This window comes from Moschus berezovskii, chromosome 18, assembly GCF_049115385.1.
Source record: "Moschus berezovskii isolate FMDL1 chromosome 18, NW_MosBer_1.0, whole genome shotgun sequence".
Lineage (NCBI taxonomy): Eukaryota > Metazoa > Chordata > Mammalia > Artiodactyla > Moschidae > Moschus > Moschus berezovskii.
In genome coordinates this window covers 5,658,770-5,681,828 of record NC_142477.1, presented here as the reverse complement: position 1 = coordinate 5,681,828, position 23,059 = coordinate 5,658,770, and the positions used below count along the sequence as shown (strand labels likewise).

Below are 23,059 nucleotides of genomic sequence, written 5' to 3'. Positions count from 1 at the left end.
GTCTCCTGACAGTCTGTCCCTGGACAGGGCATGGTGGAGGGTACTGAGCAAGAAGACAGACAGACCTCAGACACGTCCCCCTCCCCAGGGTCTCCTCACATAGCAGTAAACACAGTTTACAGGCACACAGAAGCTTAACCTGTCCCAGAACCTGACCCACACAACACAAATCTAACCATTCCAGAGATCATAGCTGGGAATCTCCTAGAAAACCTAACTTTCTGAAAGTGAAAGTGTTAGTCGCTCAGTCATGTCCAACTCTTTGCAACTCCATGGACTGTAGCCCGCCAGGCTCTTTTGTCCATGGGATTCTCCAGGCAGGAATACTGGAGTGGGTGGCCATTCCCTCCTCCAGGAGATCTTCCCAACCCAGGGACTGAACGCAGGTCTCCTGCATTGCAGACGGATTCTTCTCCATCTGAGCCGGAAGGCCAGGACACCTGTGGAGCCCCTGTCCCCAGCATGTGCCCCTGTGAGCCTAGAATTGATGGGGGGGCCAAACAGAGGCTGCAGCCTCACCCCTATCCCTGTGGGGACTGGGGCCCAGCACTGCCTCTGAGGCTCTGAGTGGAGGGCTGGGGAATGACGAGAGGCAGGTTCGCTGCCACGGTTGACAAATACTAGTGACAGGTTTTCTTTTTTCTAATAGTTGCTTCTCACATGATGTAGCGGGTTTAAAAACAGCAAACTTCTTTTTTTTATCATATGCCCTGATGGAAATGAAGTGAGAGCAGACAGAAAACGCACGTGTGCAGCCACCGCGTGTGGCCCAGCAGGAACGCGGACGGGGCCTCTACTCACTTTGCGTCGGTCGAGGCCGGGACGTCCGCCCTGTGCTTCGCCCTGGGGTACATGGTCTTCATCCTCACCTCCATGCCGGCGGGGAGGGCCAGGGGGGCCGCCACGCAGAACAGGGCCAGCCGTGGGGGCAGGGCTGCGCCCGAGGGCGCCCGCCTGTTCTGTCCGAAGAGGAACTTCAGTCGTCCTTGAAACTGCATCGTCTGGCGTTTCGAAGACAGAAACGGAGGCACAATCACAGGGTGAATTAGCCAGGCTAACTGGTCAACCGCCAGAGGCCTCGGAGCTCATTCCCAATGACGGAAACCAACACGCCTTCCGTGCCGGCCCCTGGGGACAGGCGCTCCCCACTGCCTTCGAATCATTCAGGATTTCCCTATAACTTTCTCTAAACTTCCAGTCTGTTCCCGTGTGTGCACTCGTGGGCGTGTGAGTCCTCATCCAGGTGTGTGAACGTTCCTGGACTTGGCCGGAGTCACCAGGCAGCCCCTGGGAGGATGTGCTGGAGCCGACCACCTCTGAGGACCGGCCCCATGACCCTCCACTCCCCAAACGCCATCCACTCATGGCAGTAAAACTCAGGGACAACTGGATTTTCCTGATCTAAAGCATGAGTTCAGTTAGTCAGCTCAGTCGTGTCCGACTCTGTGAGTCCATGGACTGCAGCACACCAGGCTTAACCCTCCACTGTCTCCCAGAGTCTGCTCAAATTCCTGTCCATCAAGTCAGTGATGCCATCAAACCGTCTCATCCTCTGTTGTCCCCTTCTCCCAGCTTCAATCTTTCCCAACTTGAGGGTCTTCTCCAATGAGTCAGCTCTTTGCATCAGGTGGCCAACGTATTGGAACTTCAGCTTCAGCATCAGTCCTTCCAATGAACACCCAGGGCTGTTCTCCTTTAGGATGGACTGGTAGGATCTCCTGCTGTCCAAGGGACTCTCAAGAGTCTTCTCCAACACCACAGTTCAAAAGCATCAATTCTTCAGTGCTCAGCTTTTTTTACAGTCCAACTCTCACATCCATACATGACCACTGGAAAAACCACAGCTTTGACTAGATCGGACCCTTGTTGGCAAAGTAATGTCTCTGATTTTTAATATGCGGTTAGGTTGGTCATAGCTTTTCTTCAAAGGAGCGTCTTTTAGTTTCATGGCTGCAGTCACCATCTGCAGTGATTTTGGAGCCCAAGAAAATAAAGTCTGTCACTGTTTCCATTGTTTCCCCATCTATTTGCCATGAAGTGATGGGACCAGATGCCATGATCTCCATTTTTTGAATGTTGAGTTTTAAGCCAGCTTTATCACTCTCCTCTTTCACTTTCATCAAAAAGCTCTTCAGTTTCTCTTCTCCTTCTGCCATAAGGGTGGTGTCATTTACATATCTGAGGTTACTGATATTTCTCACAGCAATCTTGATTCCAGTTTGTGCTTCATCCAGCTGGGCATTTTGCATGATGTACTCGGAGAAGGCAATGGCAAGCCACTTCAGTACCCTTGCCTAGAAAATCATGGAGGAGCCTGGTAGGCTGCAGTCCGTGGGGTCACTAAGGGTCGGACACGACTGAGCGACTTCACTTTCACTTTTCACTTTCACACATTGGAGACGGAAATGGCAACCCACTCCAGTGTTCTTGCCTGGAGAATCCCAGGGATGGGGGATCCTGGTGGGCTTCTGTCATGGGGTCACACAGAGTTGGACACGACTGAAGCGACTCAGCAGCAGCAGCTCTGCATTGAAGTTAAACAAGCAGGAGACAATATACAGCCTTGTCATCCCCCTTTCCCAATTTGGAATCAGTCCATTGTTCCATGTCCAGTTCTAACTGCTGCTTCCTGACCTGCATACAGGTTTCTCAGGAGGCAGGTGAGGTGGTCTGGTATTCCCATCTCTTAAAGAATTTTCCACAGTTTGCTGTGATCCACACAGTCAAAGGCTTTGGCATAATCAATAAAGCAGAAGTAGATGTTTTTCTGGAACTCTCTTGCTTTTTTGATGATCCAGTAGATGTTGGCAATTTGATCTCTGGTTCCTCTGCCTTTTCTAAACCAAGCTTGAACATCTGGAAATTCACGGTTCACATACTGTTGAAGCCTGGTTTGGAGAATTTTGACCATTACTTTGCTAGCGTGTGAGATGAGTGCAATTGTGCGGTAGTTTGAGCATTCTTTGGCAATGCCTTTCTTTGGGGTTGGAATGAAAACTGAACTTTTCCAGTCCTGTGGCCACTGCTGAGTTCTCCAAATTTGCTGGCATATTGAGTGCAGCACTTTCACAGCATCATCTTTCAGGATTTGAAATAGCTCAACTGGAATTCCATCACCTCCATGAGCTTTGTTTGTTATGATGCTTCTTAAGGCCCAGTAGACTTCACATTCCAGGATGTCTGGCTCTAGGTGCGTGATCACACCATCGTGATTATCTGGGTCATGAAGATCTTTTTTGTACAGTTCTGTGTATTCTTGCCACCTCTTCTTAATATCTTCTGCTTCTCTCAGGTCCATACCATTTCTGTCCTTTATTGAGCCCATCTTTGCATGAAATGTTTCCTTGGTATCTCTTATTTTCTTGAAGAGATCTCTAGTCTTTCTCATTCTGTTGTTTTCCTCTATTTCTTTGCATTGATCACTGAGAAAGGCTTTCTAACCTCTCCTCATTATTCTTTGGAACTCTGCATTCAGATGGGTATATCTTTCATTTTCTCCTTTGTGTTTTGCTTCTTTTATTTTCTCAGCTATTTGTAAGGCCTCCTCAAACAACCATTTTGCCTTTTTGCATTTCTTTTTTTGGGGATGATCTTGATCACTGCCTCCTATACAATGTCATGAACCTCCATCCATACTTCTTCAGGCACTCTGTCTATCAGATTTAATCCCTGTAATTTATTTGTGACTTCCACTGTATAATTGTAGGGGATGTGATTTAGGTCATACCTGAATGGTCTAGTGGTTTCTCTATTTTCTTCAATTTAAGTCTGAATTTGGCAAGAAGTAGTTCATGATCTAAGCCACAGTCAGCTCCTGGTCTTGTTTTTGTTGATTGTATAGAGCTTCTCCATCTTTGGCTGCAAAGAATATAATCAATCTGATTTTGGTGTTGACCATCTGGTGATGTCCATGTGTAGAGTCTTCTCTTGTGTTGTTGGAAGAGGGTGTTTGCTATGACCAGTGCGTTCTCTTGGCAAAATTCTGTTAGCCTTTGCCCTGCTTCATTTTATACTCCAAGGCCAAACTTGCCTGTTACTCCAGGTATCTCTTGACTTCTTATTTTTGCATTCCAGTCCCCTGTGATGAAAAGGACATCTCTTTTCAGTGTTAGTTCTAGAAGGCCTTGTAGGTCATCATAGAACCGTTCAACTTTAGCTCTTTCAGCATTAGTGGTCAGGGCATAGACTTGGATGCCTGTGAGCATTTGGTGTGAGTTAAAAAGCCAGACAGTAACTCTGGAGTGTGCGATAAAATAAAAGCGCTCTGTCTAATGGAAAGTTGATCCATAACTGAGTAAGTTCACGTGACTTCAGGGCACCCTGCCCTGTGGGGACGCAGACGCTGCATCTCTCCTCCGTCCCTCCGTCTGTCCCTCCCTCCACCCACCCGCCCCTTGCCATCTCTCCATCTCTGCGTGAATTCATGGGGCGAACAAAGGCCTGAAAGCCCCCACGTGTGCTGGCCACGGGCTTGGTGTGAGCAGTCCTGGCCGCGCTGGGACATCTTACATCCAGCTCTGGGGGAAAAGCCCTGATCTGTGGCACCGGATAGTTTCTTTGGTGTGAAAAGTCCCCCCATGGAAGACTTGGAGCTAAAAACCCAACATCAACTGCGTGTCCTGAAGTTCTGACCAGGGCTCTCGGGGGCAGCCCTGCCCGCTGGGTGTGAGCAGGCTGAACACAGGCGGGGGCTGGGGGAGCCCAGGGTCTGAGCTGCCCACCCCGCATACTCGGAGCCTCAGTCTCCACTCCAGAGCTCTTCCCTGCACGCAGGCAGGGGGGCTGGGGTGAGCCCAGGGTCTGAGCTGCCCACTGCGCATAATCGGAGCCTCAGTCCCCACTCCAGAGCTCTTCCCTGCACGCAGGCGGGGGGCTGGGGTGAGCCCAGGGTCTGAGCTGCCCACCCCGCATACTCGGAGCCTCAGTCCCCACTCCAGAGCTCTTCCCTGCACGTGTAGCGACCAGCCTTGTGGTGAAATGTGACGAGACACTCTAAACTGACTTCTTCTGCTTGTTTCCTCTACTCTGTGCTTCAGACACGGCTTCACTTCAACCTAGGCTCCAAGCCCTGCCTCAGTGTCAGGTAAAATCTATCTACATCCATGTGGAACAAAAACCATCTTAGTTTTCCACAAAACTGAAAACCAAGTATGATCAAAACAAAAGGCCTCTGGACAACCAACCGACCGCGTGAGTAAAGGATGAGCAGGGGTGGGGGTGTCACCCCTGCAGAGGCCCCACTTCACTCTCATAACCTGCCACGACTCAGCCCTGCCCCATCAAGGCCAGACCCCCCCGAGGCGGCCATACCCCGCCCCTTGCTTTGCCAACTGCTCCCATGGACCTTGGAGCCCCGTGCCAGGCCCAGGCCTGGACTCACGCAGCACCGGCCCTGCAGCCGCTCTCTCACCAGGAAGCCTGAGGTGCCATCCCCACCCACTCACACACCAGGAGGCCCCAGGTGCCATCCTGCACCCACTCATGCACCAGGAGCCCTGAGGTGCCATCCCCACCCTCTCACTCACCAGGAGCCCTGAGGTGCCATCCTGCACCCTCTCCCTCACCAGGAACCCTGAGGTGCCATCCCCACCCACTCACTCACCAGGAGGCCCCAGGTGCCGTCCCCACCCACTTACTCACCAGGAAGCCTGAGGTACTGTCCAGCAGGCAGCGCACACGGCAGATGAAGCAACGTGTCAGGAAGGCTGAGTACTCAGTGGGTGGGTCCACGCCCCCTTCCTGGTCCCGGAGCAGCCTCCCCAGGACAGCATCCTCTCCTGGGCACAGATGGTGGGGACCAGGGAGAAAGCAGAAACACACCCTGGTCAGCAAGTTCGTGGTGCCAATAGCAGCTGTCAGCACGTAATGCACAGGCCAGCTCCAAACCAGCCTCCCTCCCGGAGCACACCCACCGCACCCCTCATGAGTGTCCGTCAGCTCGGGCTTTTGTTCTGAGCTTGTAAAGCTGGTTGGCACCTGGCACTGCATCTTCTCCACCTGCAGAAGGTGACCCACGCTGCTGTGTGAAGGCGTGTTGGAAACTCCTGGAATCCCTGACCGCCGTGGGGAACGTGGGGCAGACCCAGGACCCCGTCTCCCTGCACTGCACCCCAGGGGAGGCCACTCGCCCTGACCCCCGAGCTCTCATCTGCTCTGCCATCTCGGGGACCTGGGCGCCTGCCTGGCATGTCCACTGGGCAGGGGCCGCAGATCTGGGACACCTCGGGGGTCCTGCCCACAGGTAACAACGTCCCCAGATATCAACATTTGGGAGACTGTTTCAGGTAAATCTCAGGTGGGCGGAGAGAATTTCCTAGAAGATGTGTGTCTGAGGAGGAGTTTGCAAAACTAGAGACAGGGTCCCTAGCTTCTGGGCCTCACACCCTGCAGAACACAGAGGCGTGGCAGGAGACACAGGTGCCCTGGGAGCCAGGGAGCACCCTGGGGAAGCCTCCTGAGAAGGGAGGGGGCGTGGGAGGAGGTTTCCGAGGAGGAAGGAGCATCAACGCCGATTCAACAGGAGGAGGAGGAAAGGGGCAACCGCTGCGGAGGCGTCCATGTGTTTCAGGAACCTCCGAGTCTGCATCAGACCAGGGCCCCCAGGACCCACCTGTCTCTGAGAGCAGGGGCTGCCCGCACCCTGCCTGGGGAGGGTCCATGGCCCAGTGCAGCTGCCGGCAGAAGTCCTGGCGGTCGTCCACGTGGATGTAGTCATAAATATTCTGGTGCATCACATCCGTCTGGAACATGAGACAGTCACTTTAGCCTTAGCCCGAGGGAGTGTCCACACTTTACTCCAGGGTTAATGACCACAGAAACGTCTCATCCATCTGTCAAAGGCAAGTCACACCCGTGAAGAGAAAGTTCCTCCCCACAGGAGGCAACCAACACTGCCTGGACAGCAGGCATCCAGCCCACAAAGTGCCCCCCAGGCCAGGCGGTGCCTCCAGGGGCAGATCAGGGGCTCAGAGACCAAACTTCATTTGGAATCAAGATTCCCACTGTTCAAAGCTGACTCCAACCGCATTGAGCTGTGCGCTTACATCTGGTCACCTTCCAGCCTCTTTGTTACACTCGGATCACAAAGTTAATTAGGGAAGCACACCTGTACAGTGAGACGGGGCCAGGCTGGGATCCCTAGGCCTGATCGCTGCCCCGGCAGGATGCTGTAAGGACCCTCCAACCCACAACCCTCTCTCTGGTGCTGGGTTCCCCCACCTGCTCAGGCCCTGAGCACAGAGGCCGCCTCACCACCCAGGTCCATGCTGGGAACCCACAGTCCAGGGCACCAAGGCCCTGCCTCGGGCTATGATGGCAGACCTCAGCGGACTCAATTGTTGGTACTGTCGGCGAAAACATCCTGACTGTCAACAAACACAGAGGCTGGTGCACATCTTCCCCTCTGAACTGAATGGCATCACTCATTAACCCCTGGGACCCCCGTCCCGCAGAAGCCCCTTGGCCCCTTCCACTGCTCATTGCTGAGTTTCAGTTGTTTCCCAACTGGCCACTGTAAAAACCAGATGGAGGAAAAGTTCCTGAAGGATCTAGGCTTCACAAATGAGGTTACCCTCTTAGGAGGTAAGAGACAACCTCACTCAGAGTGGATGGGGAGGCCACAAGGTGAGGGAAGCCTCCAGGTGAGGGGGCCTCCAGGTGATGGGGGCTTCTAGGTAAAGGGGAGCCTCCAGGTGAGGGGGGCCTCCAGGTGAGGGGGGCCTCTAGGTAAAGGGGAGCCTCCAGGTGAGGGGGGCCTCCAGGTGAGGGGGCCTCCAGGTGATGGGGGCCTCCAGATGAAGGGGCCTCCAGGTGAAGGGGGCCTCTAGGTAAAGGGGAACCTCCAGGTGAGAGGGGCCTCCAGGTGAGGGGGGCCTCTAGGTAAAGGGGAGCCTCCAGGTGAGGGGGGCCTCCAGGTGACGGGGGCCTCCAGGTGAAGGGGCCTCCAGGTGAAGGGGGCCTCTAGGTAAAGGGGAACCTCCAGGTGAGGGGGGCTTCCAGGTGAGGAGGGCCTCCAGGTAAAGGGGAGCCTCCAGGTGAGGGGGGCCTCTAGGTAAAGGGGAGCCTCCAGGTGAGGGGGGCCTCTAGGTAAAGGGGAGCCTCCAGGTAAAGGGGAGCCTCCAGGTGAGGGGTGCCTCCAGGTGGGCACCATCTCTCCTCGGGCTCCTCCTGTAACTGTGGCCCCTGAATGTCAAACAGGTAACCCCAGGAAGGTAGAAAATGAGTGTGATTGTAACTCGAAGGCTAAATTCTAATCACATACACACACTGCCCCCCAGAGTCTAAGACACAGGTTTCACAGAAAGAAGCGGACTCTGAGGTGTTGTAGTCAGAAGTGTTGTAGTCCTTGGTCAGTGTTGTCCAGGGCTCTGGCATGAATGAGGACCACTCACGGGGGACGGGGACATACCAGACCTTCCCTCCTGCTGACATCTGCAGCACCTTCTGATTCTCACACACCTGGAGCCCCCTCACCTGGAGGCTCCCCTTCACCTGGAGGCTCCCCTCACTTGGAGGTTTCCCTCTCACCTGGAGGCTTCCCTCTCACCTGGAGGCCCCCTCACCTGGAGGCTCCCCTTCACCTGGAGGTTCCCCTCACCTGGAGGCTTCCCTCTCACCTGGAGGCCCCCCTCACCTGGAGGCTCCCCTCACCTGGAGGCTTCCCTCTCACCTGGAGGCCCCCTCACCTGGAGGCTTCCCTCTCACCTGGAGGCTTCCCTCTCACCTGGAGGCCCCCTCACCTGGAGGCTCCCCTTCACCTGGAGGTTCCCCTCACCTGGAGGCTTCCCTCTCACCTGGAGGCCCCCCTCACCTGGAGGCTCCCCTCACCTGGAGGCTTCCCTCTCACCTGGAGGCTTCCCTCTCACCTGGAGGCCCCCTCACCTGGAGGCTTCCTTCTCACCTGGTGGCCCCCTCACCTGGAGGCTCCCCTTCACCTGGAGGCTTCCCTCTCACCGGAGGCCCCCCTCACCTGGAGGCCCCCCTCACCTGGAGGCTCCCCTTCACCTGGAGGCTTCTCTCTCACTTGGAGGCTCCCCTCACCTGGAAGCTCCCCTTCACCTGGAGGCTTCCCTCTCACTTGGAGGCTCCCCTCACCTGGAGGCCCCCCTCACCTGGAGGCCCCCTCACCTGGAGGCTCCCCTCACCTGGAGGCTTCCCTCTCACTTGGAGGCTCCCTTCACCTGGAGGCCCCCCTCACCTGGAGGCTCCCCTCACCTGGAGGCCCCCTCACCTGGAGGCTTCCTCTCACCTGGAAGTCCCCTCACCTGGAGGCCCCCTCACCTGGAAGTCCCCTCACCTGGAGGCCCCCTCACCTGGAAGTCCCCTCACCTGGAGGCTCCCCTCGCCTGGAGGCCCCCTCACCTGGAGGCTCCAGGGTCACAAGGGCATGTCCCACACTGAAGCTCTCCTCGTGCACTTTTGCGACGCAGGCGTAACGCAGAGCGATAATGTGCCCACATCACAGTCATGCAGCCTCCCCACCCCGTCAGGACTCAGAACCCTTCCCTGCGCCCTACGCGCAGGCGACCACGGCTCAGACCCCGCACCCAGGGCTGGTTCTGTTCCCAAACGGAGCCCCGTGTCCTCTGCGTCAGCTCACGGTCCCGGCGCGTGAAGCAGCGTTGCAGTCCCTCCGTGCTGTGGCTCTCTGCCGCCAGACACAGCGCCGCTGGGGAGTCCCTCGCTGCCGTCCGGGCCTCTCGCCGGCGCGGCTCCGGCGTCTTCCAGGGCGGTTCTGCTGGGCCCGCACCCCGGACTGGAATGTGGGCCGCGGGGTGGACAGGGCCTCAGCCCCAGCGGAGCACGCCGCCAGCGTGAGTGTGCAAGCACGCCTCGCCCGGCCGTGTGCGAGCCCGGGCGGCCCCGCGGCTCGGTTTCTGTTTAATCGGCGTGGCGGGAGGACTCACGAAGCGAGCGCCTCCCACAGACTCACTGGTTTTCAGATGAACGTGTGCGTGCGCGGCGCCCGCTGCTGTCGTTCTCCCAAGTCCCCACAGGGCCGCCTGGCTGCCCCGCCACCTCCCGGACGGGAGTCCTGTCTCGGGTGGACTCCTCGGCAGACATCCTCCCCACTCCTGGGCCTGCCGCGCTCCTCGTGGGTCTGACACGGCCGGATCCGTCGGTCTCTCCTCACGGTCAGGAATGTAGGGTTTCTGCCCTCTCTGTGTGCTTCTTCCTCAGATGCCTCCTGACTCTGCCCTGTCATCTTCTAGAAGCTTCCACCGTCTACCATTGACTCTGCGTGGTGTGAGGTAGGTGTCAAGATTCATCTTTTTCAAGAGGATCCAGTCCACGAGGCACCGTTTACTGACAAGACCAGCACCTGCCCACCTCCTGGCAACATCGTCTTCACTGTGAACCCAAATCTGCTGTGAACCTCCCCTGTCTTATGAAGCCGTGTGTTCTTCTTCACGCCGACCCCACTGGTCTCAGTCACTGAGCTGGACATGAAGTGTTGCATCTGGGACTGTATGTCCCAGAGATCATCAATGCCCTCCCCCGTGGTACTGGATTTGCTCAGATCTGTGCATTTCCCATTAGCTTGTCCAGTTTCCTCCCAGAAAAGCAACACAGTTTCTGTTCTCTGTTGTCGCTGTTAAGTCGCTAAGTTGCGTCTGACTCTTAGAAACAATATGGACTGTAGCCCGCCAGGCTCCCCTGTCCATGGGATTCCCCAAGGAGGAATACTAGACTGGGTTGCCATTTCCTTCTTCAGGGATCTTCCCGACCTAGGGATTGAACCTGTGTCTCCTGCATTGGCAGGTGGATTCTTTTCCACTGAGCCCCCAGGGACGCCAGTTATTCTATAACTTGATCTGTCACCTTTAAGATAATAATATTAAGTCCTACAATTCACAGCATACCTTTCCATTTTCTTGCTGTTCAGTTGGTAAGTCGTGTCCGACTCTTTGCAACCCCATGGATGGCAGCACGCCAGGCTTCCCTGTCCCTCACTGTCTCCTGGAGCTTGCTCACACTCATGTCCATCGAGTCGGTGATGCCATCCAACCACCTCATCCTCTGTCGTCCCCTTCTCCTCCTGCCCTCCATCTTTCCCAGCGTCAGGGTCTTTTACAATGAGTCAGCTCTTTGCATCAGGTGGCCAAAGTATTAGAGCTTCAGCATCAGTCCTTCCAATGAATATTCGGGACTAATTTCCTTTAGGACTGACTGGTTGGATTTCCTTGCTACCCAAGGGACTCTCAAGCGTCTTCTCCAGCACCACAATTAGAAAGCATCAATTCTTCGATGCTCTGGATCTTTAATTTCTTTAAATAATGCTTTACATTTTCTGAGTGGAAGTACTACGTATGATTTGCTTGACTCATTACTAGGAATTTGGTGTTTTTCCATCCTTCTTTGATGGATGGCATTTTCCCCTCCATGGTTTTGATTAAAGGAAAAAAACTGTGCTGATGTCTGAGCGCTGGATATTTCTCACTGTAAACTAATAAGTAGGCACTGTGATCCACATATTCCCTGGTGAGTTTCAGCAGAAACCCAGGGGCACCCTGCTGACCCATTTGCCATCTCTGCACACCTCAGATAATCCACGAAAGGGACACAAGGGGTGGGTCTGCGGCTTAACTGACACAGGAGGAGATCGACTTGGAGGACAAGCAGAGCTGGAGGAGGCATCGCATATCAGGCGACTCTGAAGGTGTTAGACAGAGAAGCCTGGCAGGTTACTGTGCGTGGAGTCACAAAGAGTTGGACACAAATGAACAACTAACACACACACACACACACACACACTTAAATATTGACATTTTCTGGGATGAGAAAACCGAGATCACAGCGGTTAGCCTGGCCTCCCTTCGTCTTTCCTAATGTCTAGGGTTTGATTCCTACAAACAAGGTCAAGAAGAATAAACGGTGGGGTGAGAATCAGGAGAGAGTGACATGCCAGCTGTTCACAGAGCACAGAACAAGCCCGCTCTGGTCAGGTCAGAGCGTCGGCATCTTGCTCCGAACCGCCCTCCGCAGAGTGGAGGATAAAAGCGCAGCCGTTTTCACAAACAGCTCATTCCAGTAGCGACCATCCTTGCCTTTTGCACAGAGAGAGCGTATATCTGCTCTCCGTGCCCGTGGGCCCTTAACTGCTTCCTGCCACAGGCCCTCACATCCATCCTGATTCACCTGCGGACGAGACACCCCTGCTGCTGACCTCGGAGAGGATGGACAACGTCTTGTAGCAGCAAAGGCAAGGGCAACTCAAATATACATCTAAAGCCTATTTGTTCATCTCAAAGAGCACTGAAACTCGAGATTTTGAACCGATGCATTCAGGTTGCCACAGGAAACGGCTGGTTCCTGACTTTTTGTAAAGCATTTTGCCCAAGAAGCTGACAATAATAGCACAGGGCTGGTCTAATATGTTCATGAAATATTTTACATAAACTAGAGGCACCGCCTGATTTAATGGCATTTGGAAACAATTTCCTTATAATAAAAGGCAAAACTATTTTTTTTTTTAAACTTCTAACACTTCTGAGGAAATAACCGAGTTCCAAGAAAACAAAAGCTCCAATTAGCAAGTTCAGACCTGGAATCAGGTCTCTACAGGGCACCTGCATTTCCCATGGAAACCAAACCCGGGGGTGGGACCTTCGAATCACACAGCCAAAGGCAGGCGGTGTGAGTGTCCGGAGAATTTAGAGAGCAACTCAGGTGACAGCGATTGGGACAAAAAACCAAAAATTCTCAGCGGGCGCACGTGACCACATCACACTTTTCTAGAGCCAGGTGCTGCACACGACGCCCGGGGCGCGAGGAAGGCTTCGTTGCTTGCGGCTCGAGTCGTCGCGCCCTCGGCCTCGCTCCGCCCGGCGGGCCTGGGCGAGGGGCGCTGCTCGCGAGCGGCCCGGCCCCGAGGGAAGCAGGCGCCGCGGGTCGGCGGCAGGTAGAGGCGCGGAGCGCGCCCGGGGGCCGCCCAACAGCTGGCGGGGAGGCCGGCGCCGAAGGGGCGGAGCCGGATGCCCGCAGGCCGCCGGCCTCCAGGCTTCTCCCCCAAGCCGGGCGGCGGCCCTGGGCTCTGGCCCGTCGGGAGGATTTTCGGTATTAACTGAAAGCCTGCTCCCCCTCCTGCTTCCTCGCTGGGCTCTGACCCGGGTGCTGCGGATGTTTTGCCCGCAGACGTGCCCGGGCTCCGCAGGGCGGTCTCCAGCCTCCAGGCGAGCACGCCAGCGGGCGGGCCCCTTGGTGGACTGTCCACCTCCCAGGGGCCACCGTGGCCTTGCTGGCGAGGGGGTCTCAAATGTGCTTCAGGCCCGGCTCAGCCCCACTGCCCTCCACCCGCTGTGCCCGCACCTCCCTCTGGCTCTCCCTGTGTCTTTAAGCTTCCAGTCATTCTCTATAGTCAAGTGTTCCAATCACTGCCCGTTCTGCCCCCAGATGAGGCTCTGAGCACAGACACACTATATTCTGGGTTTTTCCAGGTTCTGTCTTGTTCTTTCTCAAATCCACCTGTTTTTATCTTGAATTCCTCAGGGAAGGTGCCAGGGCTGGCAGCTGGTGGCTTCCTGGAGTTTATAACCCTGTTCTGTGAGTTCCCTGCAGAGGGCTGGGGTGGGTGGTTTTATTTGGGGGGGGGGTGGGCACACTTGTGTCCAGCTTGTCCTCAGACCCCAGTTGCAGAGCCAGGAGTTTTCACCAGCAGCGTTTGACTCTGGGCTGGGATTGCTCATGAGACTTTTCCCTCCCAGAGGCCAAGCCAGGTCCCACTTCCTTTCCTGGGGCTTCTCACTGAGCTGCCTCCTTGGAACCAGGGTTGGATGGACTCCATCCTGCTCTGCCCTGAGGTCTGGAATCGTCTGGGCTGTGCTGACGGGGCAACATTCCGGGAGAGCTCTCTGCGCACCTGCAGCAGCTATTCTGAGCACACTGCATCCTGACTGTGCGTCGCACCCGGGCTCTGAGACACCGAAATCCAGCTCAGGACAGGTCCCTACCCTGGCCCTGACCAGTCTCTCGCAGAGAGGAGCACAGAGGTCGGGCTGCAGGCGCACAAGTCTCTGCTTTGAGACTAGGGACACCCAAGACACGGTCATGCCTCTCGCCATGACCCTGAGCCCCAGACAAAGCCGGGTGTGCAAAATCTTATCTGGCGAAAGGTCGGTGATTTTAAAAAAGAAAAAGTTTGATTTTAGAAACATTTTAAACCTTGAAGTTTAACAGTTCAAGGTCCCTGGTGGCTCAGACAATAAGGAATCCGCCTGCACTGCAGGAGACCCGGGTTTGATCCCTGGGTTGGGAAGGAATGGCAACCCCCTCCAGTATTCTTGCTAGGAGAATTCCATGGACAGAGGAGTCTGACGGGCTACAGTCTATGGGGTCGCAGAGTCAGACGTGACTGAGCAACTAAGCACACACACCTTGCAGGCAACGCACACCTTCAAGGTAGTGGGACCGAACTGCAGCAGATGGGGCGCTGTGCTCACCTGGTGGAACCCCAGGTGGTCCACGATCGTGGCCGATGCGTAGAAGATCATCCCTTCCGCGCTCACCACCAGAGCGAAGCCGTGGAGAGACTAGAACAAACAGAACACCGATGTCACTCACAGTGAAAACACCAGGCATTGCTTCTGTTTGGCTTTTCAACCATTTCCTCCCTGTTTTGTGGTCTGAATTCATAACCTCCAGAAAGGCCCGCTTTTAATTTTTTTATGACTGTTCGCAAAATGTCCTGAGCCAGCAGGTGACATGAGAACTTGGTCACCGTTTATAAGGCTCATGACTTGGGCTCTTTTTCTGATGATTATCAAACGATGTTTTATAAAATACAAACGTCACCGTGGTGAGATGGGACGCAGCAATACCTGATACAGCAGGAACATTTGCGCCACAAGGTGGGGTTTCCCATGCAGGCACCCTCTTCTACGCTATATTCTGGGTTTTCTAGGAATTTTTATCGTGAAAAAATGCTGAGCTCCAACAAAGGCTATTTCTGTATCTACTGAAATCATCACATAGATTTTCTTTAGTCTATTAATGTAGTGAGTTACACTGACAGATTTTCTGATGGTGAATCATTCTTGCCTATGGAGGGTAAATCTTATCTGATCATCATTTTTAATGTGTTCTTGGAACTGATGCATTTCACTTGGGAAATATTCATCTATATTCAAGGAAATCCACCTATAAGCTTCTCTCTTTATTTTGGTGTTCAAGCGTGCCTAATCATCAAATATCCTTTCCCTCTTTTTTCATTTTCTATGAGGAGAAGGGGACGATGGAGAATGAGATGGCTGGATGGCATCACCGACTCTGTGGACATGAGTTTGAGTGAACTCCAGGAGTTGGTAATGGACAGGGAGGCCTGGCGTGCTGTAATTCATGGGGTGGCGGAGAGTCGGACACGACTGAGCGACTGAACTGAACTGAACTGAACTGATACCCACTTATTTATGATGAGGAAAACGTATTCCTAGAACGTCTGGTTCACCTCACCTCTAAGATCCTCCAGTCTGGGTGCATTTTGGGGAGATGGTGAGTGGAAAGGGGGTGAATTTTAGTGCCATGTCGGTTTATTTTATGGCTGTTAGTATATTCAGAATTTTTTCTTATATCAGTTATGGCATTTTAAAATTTTTTCTAGTAATGCATCCATTGCATCTTTATTTTAAATTTACTCATGTATGTTATTCACAATATCTTGCTGCTGCTGCTAAGTCACTTCAGTCGTGTCCGACTCTGTGTGACTCCATAGACGGCAGCCCACCAGGCTCCCCCGTCCCTGGGATTCTCCAGGCAAGAACACTGGAGTGGGTTGCCATTTCCTTCTCCAATGTGTGAAAGTGAAAAGTGAAAGTGAAGTCGCTCAGTCGTGTCCGACCCTTAGCAACCCCACGGACTGCAGCCTACCAGGCTTCTCCATCCATGGGGTTTTCTAGGCAAGAGTAGTGGAGTGGCTTGCCATTGCCTTCTCCAATTCACAATATCTTAATGATTGTTAAATCTGTTATATCTGTAACTGTTGTGGCATGAACTGTGTTGGGCTCGATTTAACGTTTCCCTTTTTTTAAAAAGCAGGCCCTCCAGCCCCTCCTGCACAGGCTTCCCAGAGCCATGGCTAGTGAGTTGCGTGAGGGACCACGGCCATGCGAGCACGTGATCAATGCCCACCCTGTCAGGCAGCTGTCTGCCTGTCTGTCTGGCGTCCTCCTCGTCCTGATAAGGACGACAGCAGCCCAGGCCGTGCGGGTCCTGGTGCGTGTCGGGCACCACGTGTGGAACGGCTCACCATGTTGTGTGTCACCCCCTGCAGGCAGGCAGGGACAGTCTGACTCTCTGGGGCCAGGGCAGAGTGGGAGGTTAGGGAGGGTTAGGCAGCTGGAGTTCACGATACCTCAGGTGGAATCTTTAACATGCAGACATTTAGAGACTTTGCATTAACTTCCGTGAAGTTTGCAGCTCCTGGCAATACATGATAATATTCATTTAATTCTTGACCATGCTGGGTACTTTTCTTTTTTCTAATCTTTGCCAATTTTATGTGATAAATTATTTTACCATCATTATAATTTTCATTCTTTGATTACTAATGAGATTGAAAAACATTTCACACATTCATTGGTAACTTGTATTTCTTTTTTGGTAAAATACCTGTGCATGTTACGTGCTGATTTTTCTATTAGGATTTATAAATATGAATTTCTAGGAGCTTTCAAGTTACTGGTATTGAAGATTTCTAGGGAGCCCAGGATAATGTTGTTGTTCAGTAAGTCATGTCTGACTCTTTGCAACTCCATGGACTGTAGCCCACCAGGCTCTTCTGTCCTCCACTATCTACTGGAGCTTGCTCAAATTATGTCCACTGAGTCGGTGATGCCATCCAACCATCTCATCCTCTGTCGTCCCCTTCTCCGCTTGCCCTCAGTCTTTCCCAGCATCAGGGTCTTCTCCAATGAGTCGGCTCTTCCCATCAGGTGGCTAAAGTACTGGAGCTTCAGCATCAGTCCTTCCAATGAATATTCAAGACTGATTTCCTTTAGAATGGACTGGTTTGATCTCCTTGTAGTCCAAGGGACTTTCATGAGTCTTCTCCAGCACTGTAAATTGAAAGCATCAGTTCTTCGGTGCTCAGCCTTCTTATGGTCCAGCTTTTACATCCGTTCATGACTACCACTAGCAAAACCATAGTTTTGATTATACAGACCCTTCTTGGCAAAGCTACATCTCTGTTTTTTAATAGGCTGTCTAGGTTTGCCATTTGGAGAAGGAAATGGCAACCCACTCCAGTGTTCTTGCCTGGAGAATCCCAGTGACGGGGGAGCCTGGTGGGCTTCCGTCTATGGGGTCACACAGAGTCGGACACGACTGAAGTGACTTAGCAGCAGCAGCAGCAGCAGGTTTGCCATAGCTTTTCTTCCAAGGAGCAAGTGTCTTTTAATTTCATGGCTGCAGTCAAGGTCCACAGTGATTTTGGAGCCCATGAAAACAAAATCGGTTACTGCTTCCACTTTTCACCTTCTATTTGCCATGAAGCTATAGGATAATGGCAGCCACCTAAATCCAAAGCCTCACACTTTTAAAAACTGATGGAGAACCACAAGGACAGGTAAAACTACACAACTCTGCACCCCGTCATGATGAGGACACACAGAGGTGATGAACTGCCAGTTACGTATAATCAGAAAAGGCAGTGTAAAGTCCCAGTAAGCTTACGCTGACTGCTTCAAAAGGACAAAGTGTGTAAGTCCTCCTGAAGAAACGAGAGACAATGAAACACAATGTAAGGGGAAGGACAAAGCACAAGCTGGAGTCAGGATTCCGGCAGCAACAGCAGCGACCGCAGAGCGCAGATGGCACCGCCCTTACGGCAGAAAGCGAAGAGGAACTAAACAGCTCGTTGATGAAAGTGAAAGAGGAAAGTGAAAAAGCTGGCTTAAAGCTCAACATTCAAAAAATTAAGATCATGGCATCTGGTTCCATCACTTCAAGGCAAATAAGGGGAAAAAATGGAAACAATGACAAACTTTATTTCCTTGGACTCCAAAATCACTGCTGATGGTGTCTGCAGCCGTGCAATTCAAAGACGCTTACTCCTTGCAAGAAAAGCTATGACCAACCTAGACAGCACATTAAAAAGCAGAGACATCGCTCTGCTGACAAAGGTCCATATAGTCAAGGCTATGGTTTTTCCAGTAGCCATGTATGGATGTGAGAGTTTGACCATAAAGAAGGCTGAGCACTGAAAAATTGACGCTTTTGAACTGTGGTGCTGGAGAAGACTCTTGAGAGTCCCTTGGACTGCAAGGAGATTGAACAAGTCAATCCTAAAGGAAATCAGTCCTAAATATTAATTGGAAAGACTGATGCTGAAGCTGAAGTTCCAATATTTTGACCACCTAATGCAAAGAGCCAACTCATTGGAAAAGACCCTGATGCTGGGAAAGATAGGAGGAGGAGGAAAAGGGGACGACAGAGGATGAGATGGTTGGATGGCATCACCTACTCGATGGACGTGAGTTTGAACAAACTCTGCGAGATAGTAATGGACAGGGGAGCCTGGTGAGCTGCAGTCCATGGGGTTGCGAAGAGTCGGACGTGACTGAGAGACTGAACAAGAAGAAGAAGGAGAGAAAGATTAAAAATAAGAGAAGAAGCAACGAAAACACTCAAAATAGTGAAATAAGAACAGTTGTCACAAAGTGGAAAGTTGCTTCTTTAAAAAGATTAATAAAATCGATAAACTCCTAGAAGATTTATCAAGAAGAATACAAACAAACCTGACACAAGGAGTTTTAAAGAATACATCATTACACACCCTACAGACGTTAAAAATACAGTGAGGAAATATTAAAAATGATACTCAAGAAATTAAAAAATTTACCAGAACTAACCCATTAGAGATAGAAACCTTGAAGCACAATTTCTGTAAAAGAAACAAAATTATCAAGGCACTAACCCAGGATAATGTGCCTGACCCAGATGTTTTAAAAATCTTTAAAAATCAGATAATAACAATGCCCCCTAAATTGTCTCAGAAATAGAAAGTGAAGAAAATTCTCTAATTCTTAAGAACTATAACATGGACAGTTAATTCTGATAAGGAAATTCAATAAAAATAAAATTACAGACTTTGACTATTGATGCTAAATATGCTAAATAAAATATTAGCAAACAGATTTCAATTTCACATTATGACAAGAATACATCATGACCAAGAGAATTTATTCCAAGAATGCAAGTTTGGCTCAATACTGGGAAATTCATTAATATAATACACCAAGCTTATCAATACCTGGGTCAGGAAGGTCCTCTGAAGAAGGGCATATCTACCCACTCCAGTATTCTAGCCTGAAAAATCCCATGGACAGAGAAGCCTGGATGGCTACAGTCCATCTGACTCCAAAGTCAGACATGACTGAGCAACTAGCTGGACAAGCAAGTTTACAGATCTAAGGAGAAAAATCTATAACCTTTGCCATCTTCATAGATGGCAAAAAAAAGCTTTCAACAAAATTTAACACTCATTTCTGATTAAAAAACACTCAAGAAAATAGGAATGATGGATACATTTTAACATGATGTTGTGTGTGTCCATGTTATTCCTAAGGTAGCAACTTTATTAATGGGGAAAATGCTGGGTGTTCCCAGGAGGACCAGGAAGCAAGGCAAGGGTGCCCATGACCCTCTCCAGGGGCGTGTGAACTGCAGTGTCCCTCCATTCCACCCTATACTGTGGCCAAACCTGTCCATTTACACATATGCACGACAAGAGCAAGGTTAAAGAGTTCCGAGGGAGAACGTGGCCCGTGAAGCCTGACATGCCATCTGCTGCTCACAGAAAAGGTCTGCTGAGGCCTGTCCTGTAGTGTCTGGGCGTCACTGCTGCGACTAGAAGGGGGCTCAATGGGAGATGTAACACTGAGAAGGCAGAAGGATCGCCGCCTGCAGAGGACGCCCTCGTCTATTTGGAAAACTCTAGAGAATCCATGATAAAGTAACCCAAGTAAAAGAATTCAGCAAACAGGAAGGATGTAAAGTTACAGTCAATAGCCTTCACACAGTAAAATAACGACCATATTAGAGGACATTCTGATGGATAAAATCCTCTTTAGAAGACCCAACATTTGCAAACTCAATCAGCAAAACGCAAAACTGATGTGAAGAAAACGTTAAAACATCTCAAGAGACACCAAATTGTAAGTGAACGATAGAAAGACATCCTTTGGTCTTGGACAGGGTGACTCACCATCATAAAGATGAATTTATCAATAGAGTGCAACGTCCGGCCCAAAAGGAAACTGTGTGTTCTGCCCAACCTGACATCACACAAGATTCCCAAGGAAACCCCCAGAAAGGGACACAGCCTCACAGCCGCACAAGGGACCTTGCTCTGCTATGAAGCCACACGTTAGCTGTTAGAGTGTAACTCGGAGAAGAAACATCACAGCACTCAGGCAAACACACAGTAGACACTCAACGAAAGATCTTGTCCAAGAGGGAAGCGCTAACCAGCCTCCTGGTGGTCCAGTGGATAACAGCCCGCCTGCCAGTGCAGCTGACACGGGCTTGACCCTTGGTCCGGGGAGATCCCTCATGCCAAGGGGCAAAGCCCACGAGCCCCAGCTACTGAGCCAGAGCACCGAGAGCCCACGCTCTGCGACAGGAGAAGCCAGCATGGCGAGAAACCCAGGCACCACAGCTGGAGAGACCACAGGCAGCACTGAAGCCCCAGCACAGCCGAACAGGTGAGCAGATAAACAGAAAGTGTGTTCAGAGAAAGAGGGATCACCAAGACGGTAAGGCAGCCTGAGACACACCAGAGACGCCAGGGGCTCACAGCTGCGGTCAGATCGCTGCCTCAGATGCAGACGTAAATTCCCCCAGAGAATCCTCGCGCAGCCTGCGCCCACATGACTTGAAAAAGAGATGACACCCAACGGCTCGCCTTGCTGCACAGTTCTGGATGAGTTTCTGACACAGAGGTGCAAACAGCAGGGTGGTGATCTGCAGTCAGATTTAGACTTTGCGCTGAGTCTCCTGCACGAGAAACCCAAGCTCACACAGCCCCCTGAGGCACCCCTGCCCCCAAGTCTGCCACCGGCGACCGTTCCGTTCTGTCGCTCAGTCATGTCCGACTCTTTGTGATCCCGTGGACTGTAACCTACCAGGCTTCTCTGTCCATGGGATTCTCCAGGCAAGAATACTGGAGTGGGTTACCGTTTCCTTCTCCAGGGGATCTTCCCGACCCAGGGATTGAACCCGGGTCTCCCGCATTGGAGGCAGACGCTTTAACCTCTGAGCCACCAGGGAAGCCCGCCACCGGTGACCATGTCTCACCAAAAGCCTGTTGTTAAAATACGAGCCAAAACCTAACCCTGTGCACACTGTGTCCACTGGAATGTCCGTGTTCCCAGACAGACGGCAGCATTTGTCACAAGTTCCTGTGCAGTTCCAGGGAAGTGCCTGTTCCCACTGCTCACACACCTTCGGGCAGCGGGGGAAAGTCCAGGGTTTGCCTGCGCTCGTCCTGGTGGGGGGGTCACAAGTCTGTGACCATGTCCAAATCTCCCCCACGTGCCTCTGCTAGGAGACCCCAGATTTCTTGGTGGGGGTGGGGAGACCCGTGAAACGTCTGTTACATGGTGTAACAGAGGCCAGGTTTTCCTGTGTGCTGACCAGCAGGGTGTGGGTCAACCTCCAGGACAGGAGGCTGGGCGTGGAGAGCCCCATCTGTGAGCGGTCCCCGCGCAGACTGAACGTGCACCCGCTGGGAGGTGACAAGTCTGGATCGTGGCCCTCACGGTTTCTGCACCACTTCAGGAACACTTCACCTAAAAACACAAAACCTGCATGTCCATGTTCACCGGCCCAGAGGATTTTCGGAAGCACCATTAGCCTCAGAATCTATGATGAGCTGGACCACTGAGGCTTGGACTCCCATGTCCCTCAGACACCGACACGTACAAGAACTGCATCAAAACGCCAGCTCTTCTCATATTTGGTAAAACACGTGCAGCAGAAAGCTCACCATTTTAGTCACTCTCATGCACACGGTTCATCCCCATGAGCCCCGTGGTTGTACGGCCACCAGCGGCATCATCTCCAGAGCCTTATCTTCCCAGGCTGACACTCCGGCCCTCCCCAGTCCCGGCTGCCACCCTCTGCTTCCTGTCTCCAGGAGCCTGACTCCTCTGGGGGCCTCCTGAGTGGACTCACAGGACTGGCCCTTCCGGGCCGGGCTCGGGCACTCAGCACGACACCCTCAAGCTCGTCCATGCAGAGCCTGTGTCGGAGTTCCCTTCCTCCTCAAGGCTGGCTAATATTCAGCCGCACGCACAGGCTGCACTGCTGATCCCTCATCGCTCAATGGGCGTCTGGGCTGCTCTCAGCTCCTGGTAGGGGCTCCTGGAGACGCACGCACGACGTGAACGGAAGGCATTTCAGGCGAGGAGGAAAGGCCACAGCCCTCCCGCTGCAGCTGCTGGGCCCCGCTGGGTGGTTCCTGCTGGGTGGGACCCGCTGGGCACCCGCTGGGTGGGACCCGCTGGGCACCCGCTGGGTGGTTCCTGCTGGGTGGGACCCGCTGGGCACCTGCTGGGCACCCGCTGGGTGGTTCCTGCTGGGCACCTGCTGGGCACCCGCTGGGTGGTTCCTGCTGGGCACCTGCTGGGTGGGACCCGCTGGGCACCCGCTGGGCACCTGCTGGGCACCCGCTGGGTGGTTCCTGCTGGGTGGGACCCGCTGGGTGGTTCCTGCTGGGTGGTTCCTGCTGGGCACCTGCTGGGCACCCGCTGGGTGGTTCCTGCTGGGTGGGACCCGCTGGGCACCTGCTGGGCACCCGCTGGGTGGTTCCTGCTGGGCACCTGCTGGGCACCCGCTGGGTGGTTCCTGCTGGGTGGGACCCGCTGGGCACCTGCTGGGCACCTGCTGGGCACCCGCTGGGTGGGACCCGCTGGGCACCCGCTGGGTGGGACCCGCTGGGCACCTGCTGGGCACCCGCTGGGTGGGACCCGCTGGGCACCTGCTGGACACCTGCTGGGCACCCGCTGGGTGGTTCCTGCTGGGTGGTTCCTGCTGGGTGGGACCCGCTGGGCACCTGCTGGGCACC

The 23,059-nt window shown here is 53.1% G+C and overlaps 1 protein-coding gene across 2 annotated transcripts in view; it reads right to left on the bottom strand.

Moving 5' to 3' along the window:
- The window catches only part of AHRR (aryl hydrocarbon receptor repressor), an 89,285-nt gene that overhangs the window by 10,290 nt on the left and 55,936 nt on the right, over positions 1 to 23,059 (bottom strand). For both annotated transcript variants that reach the window (XM_055422333.2, XM_055422334.2), the window contains exons 5-8: positions 14,439 to 14,528; positions 6,611 to 6,740; positions 5,641 to 5,777; positions 802 to 1,001 (exon numbers count right to left, since the gene is read on the bottom strand). In XM_055422333.2, the coding sequence (XP_055278308.1) occupies positions 802 to 1,001; positions 5,641 to 5,777; positions 6,611 to 6,740; positions 14,439 to 14,528 (557 nt within the window). The remainder of the gene's footprint in view (positions 1 to 801; positions 1,002 to 5,640; positions 5,778 to 6,610; positions 6,741 to 14,438; positions 14,529 to 23,059) is intronic.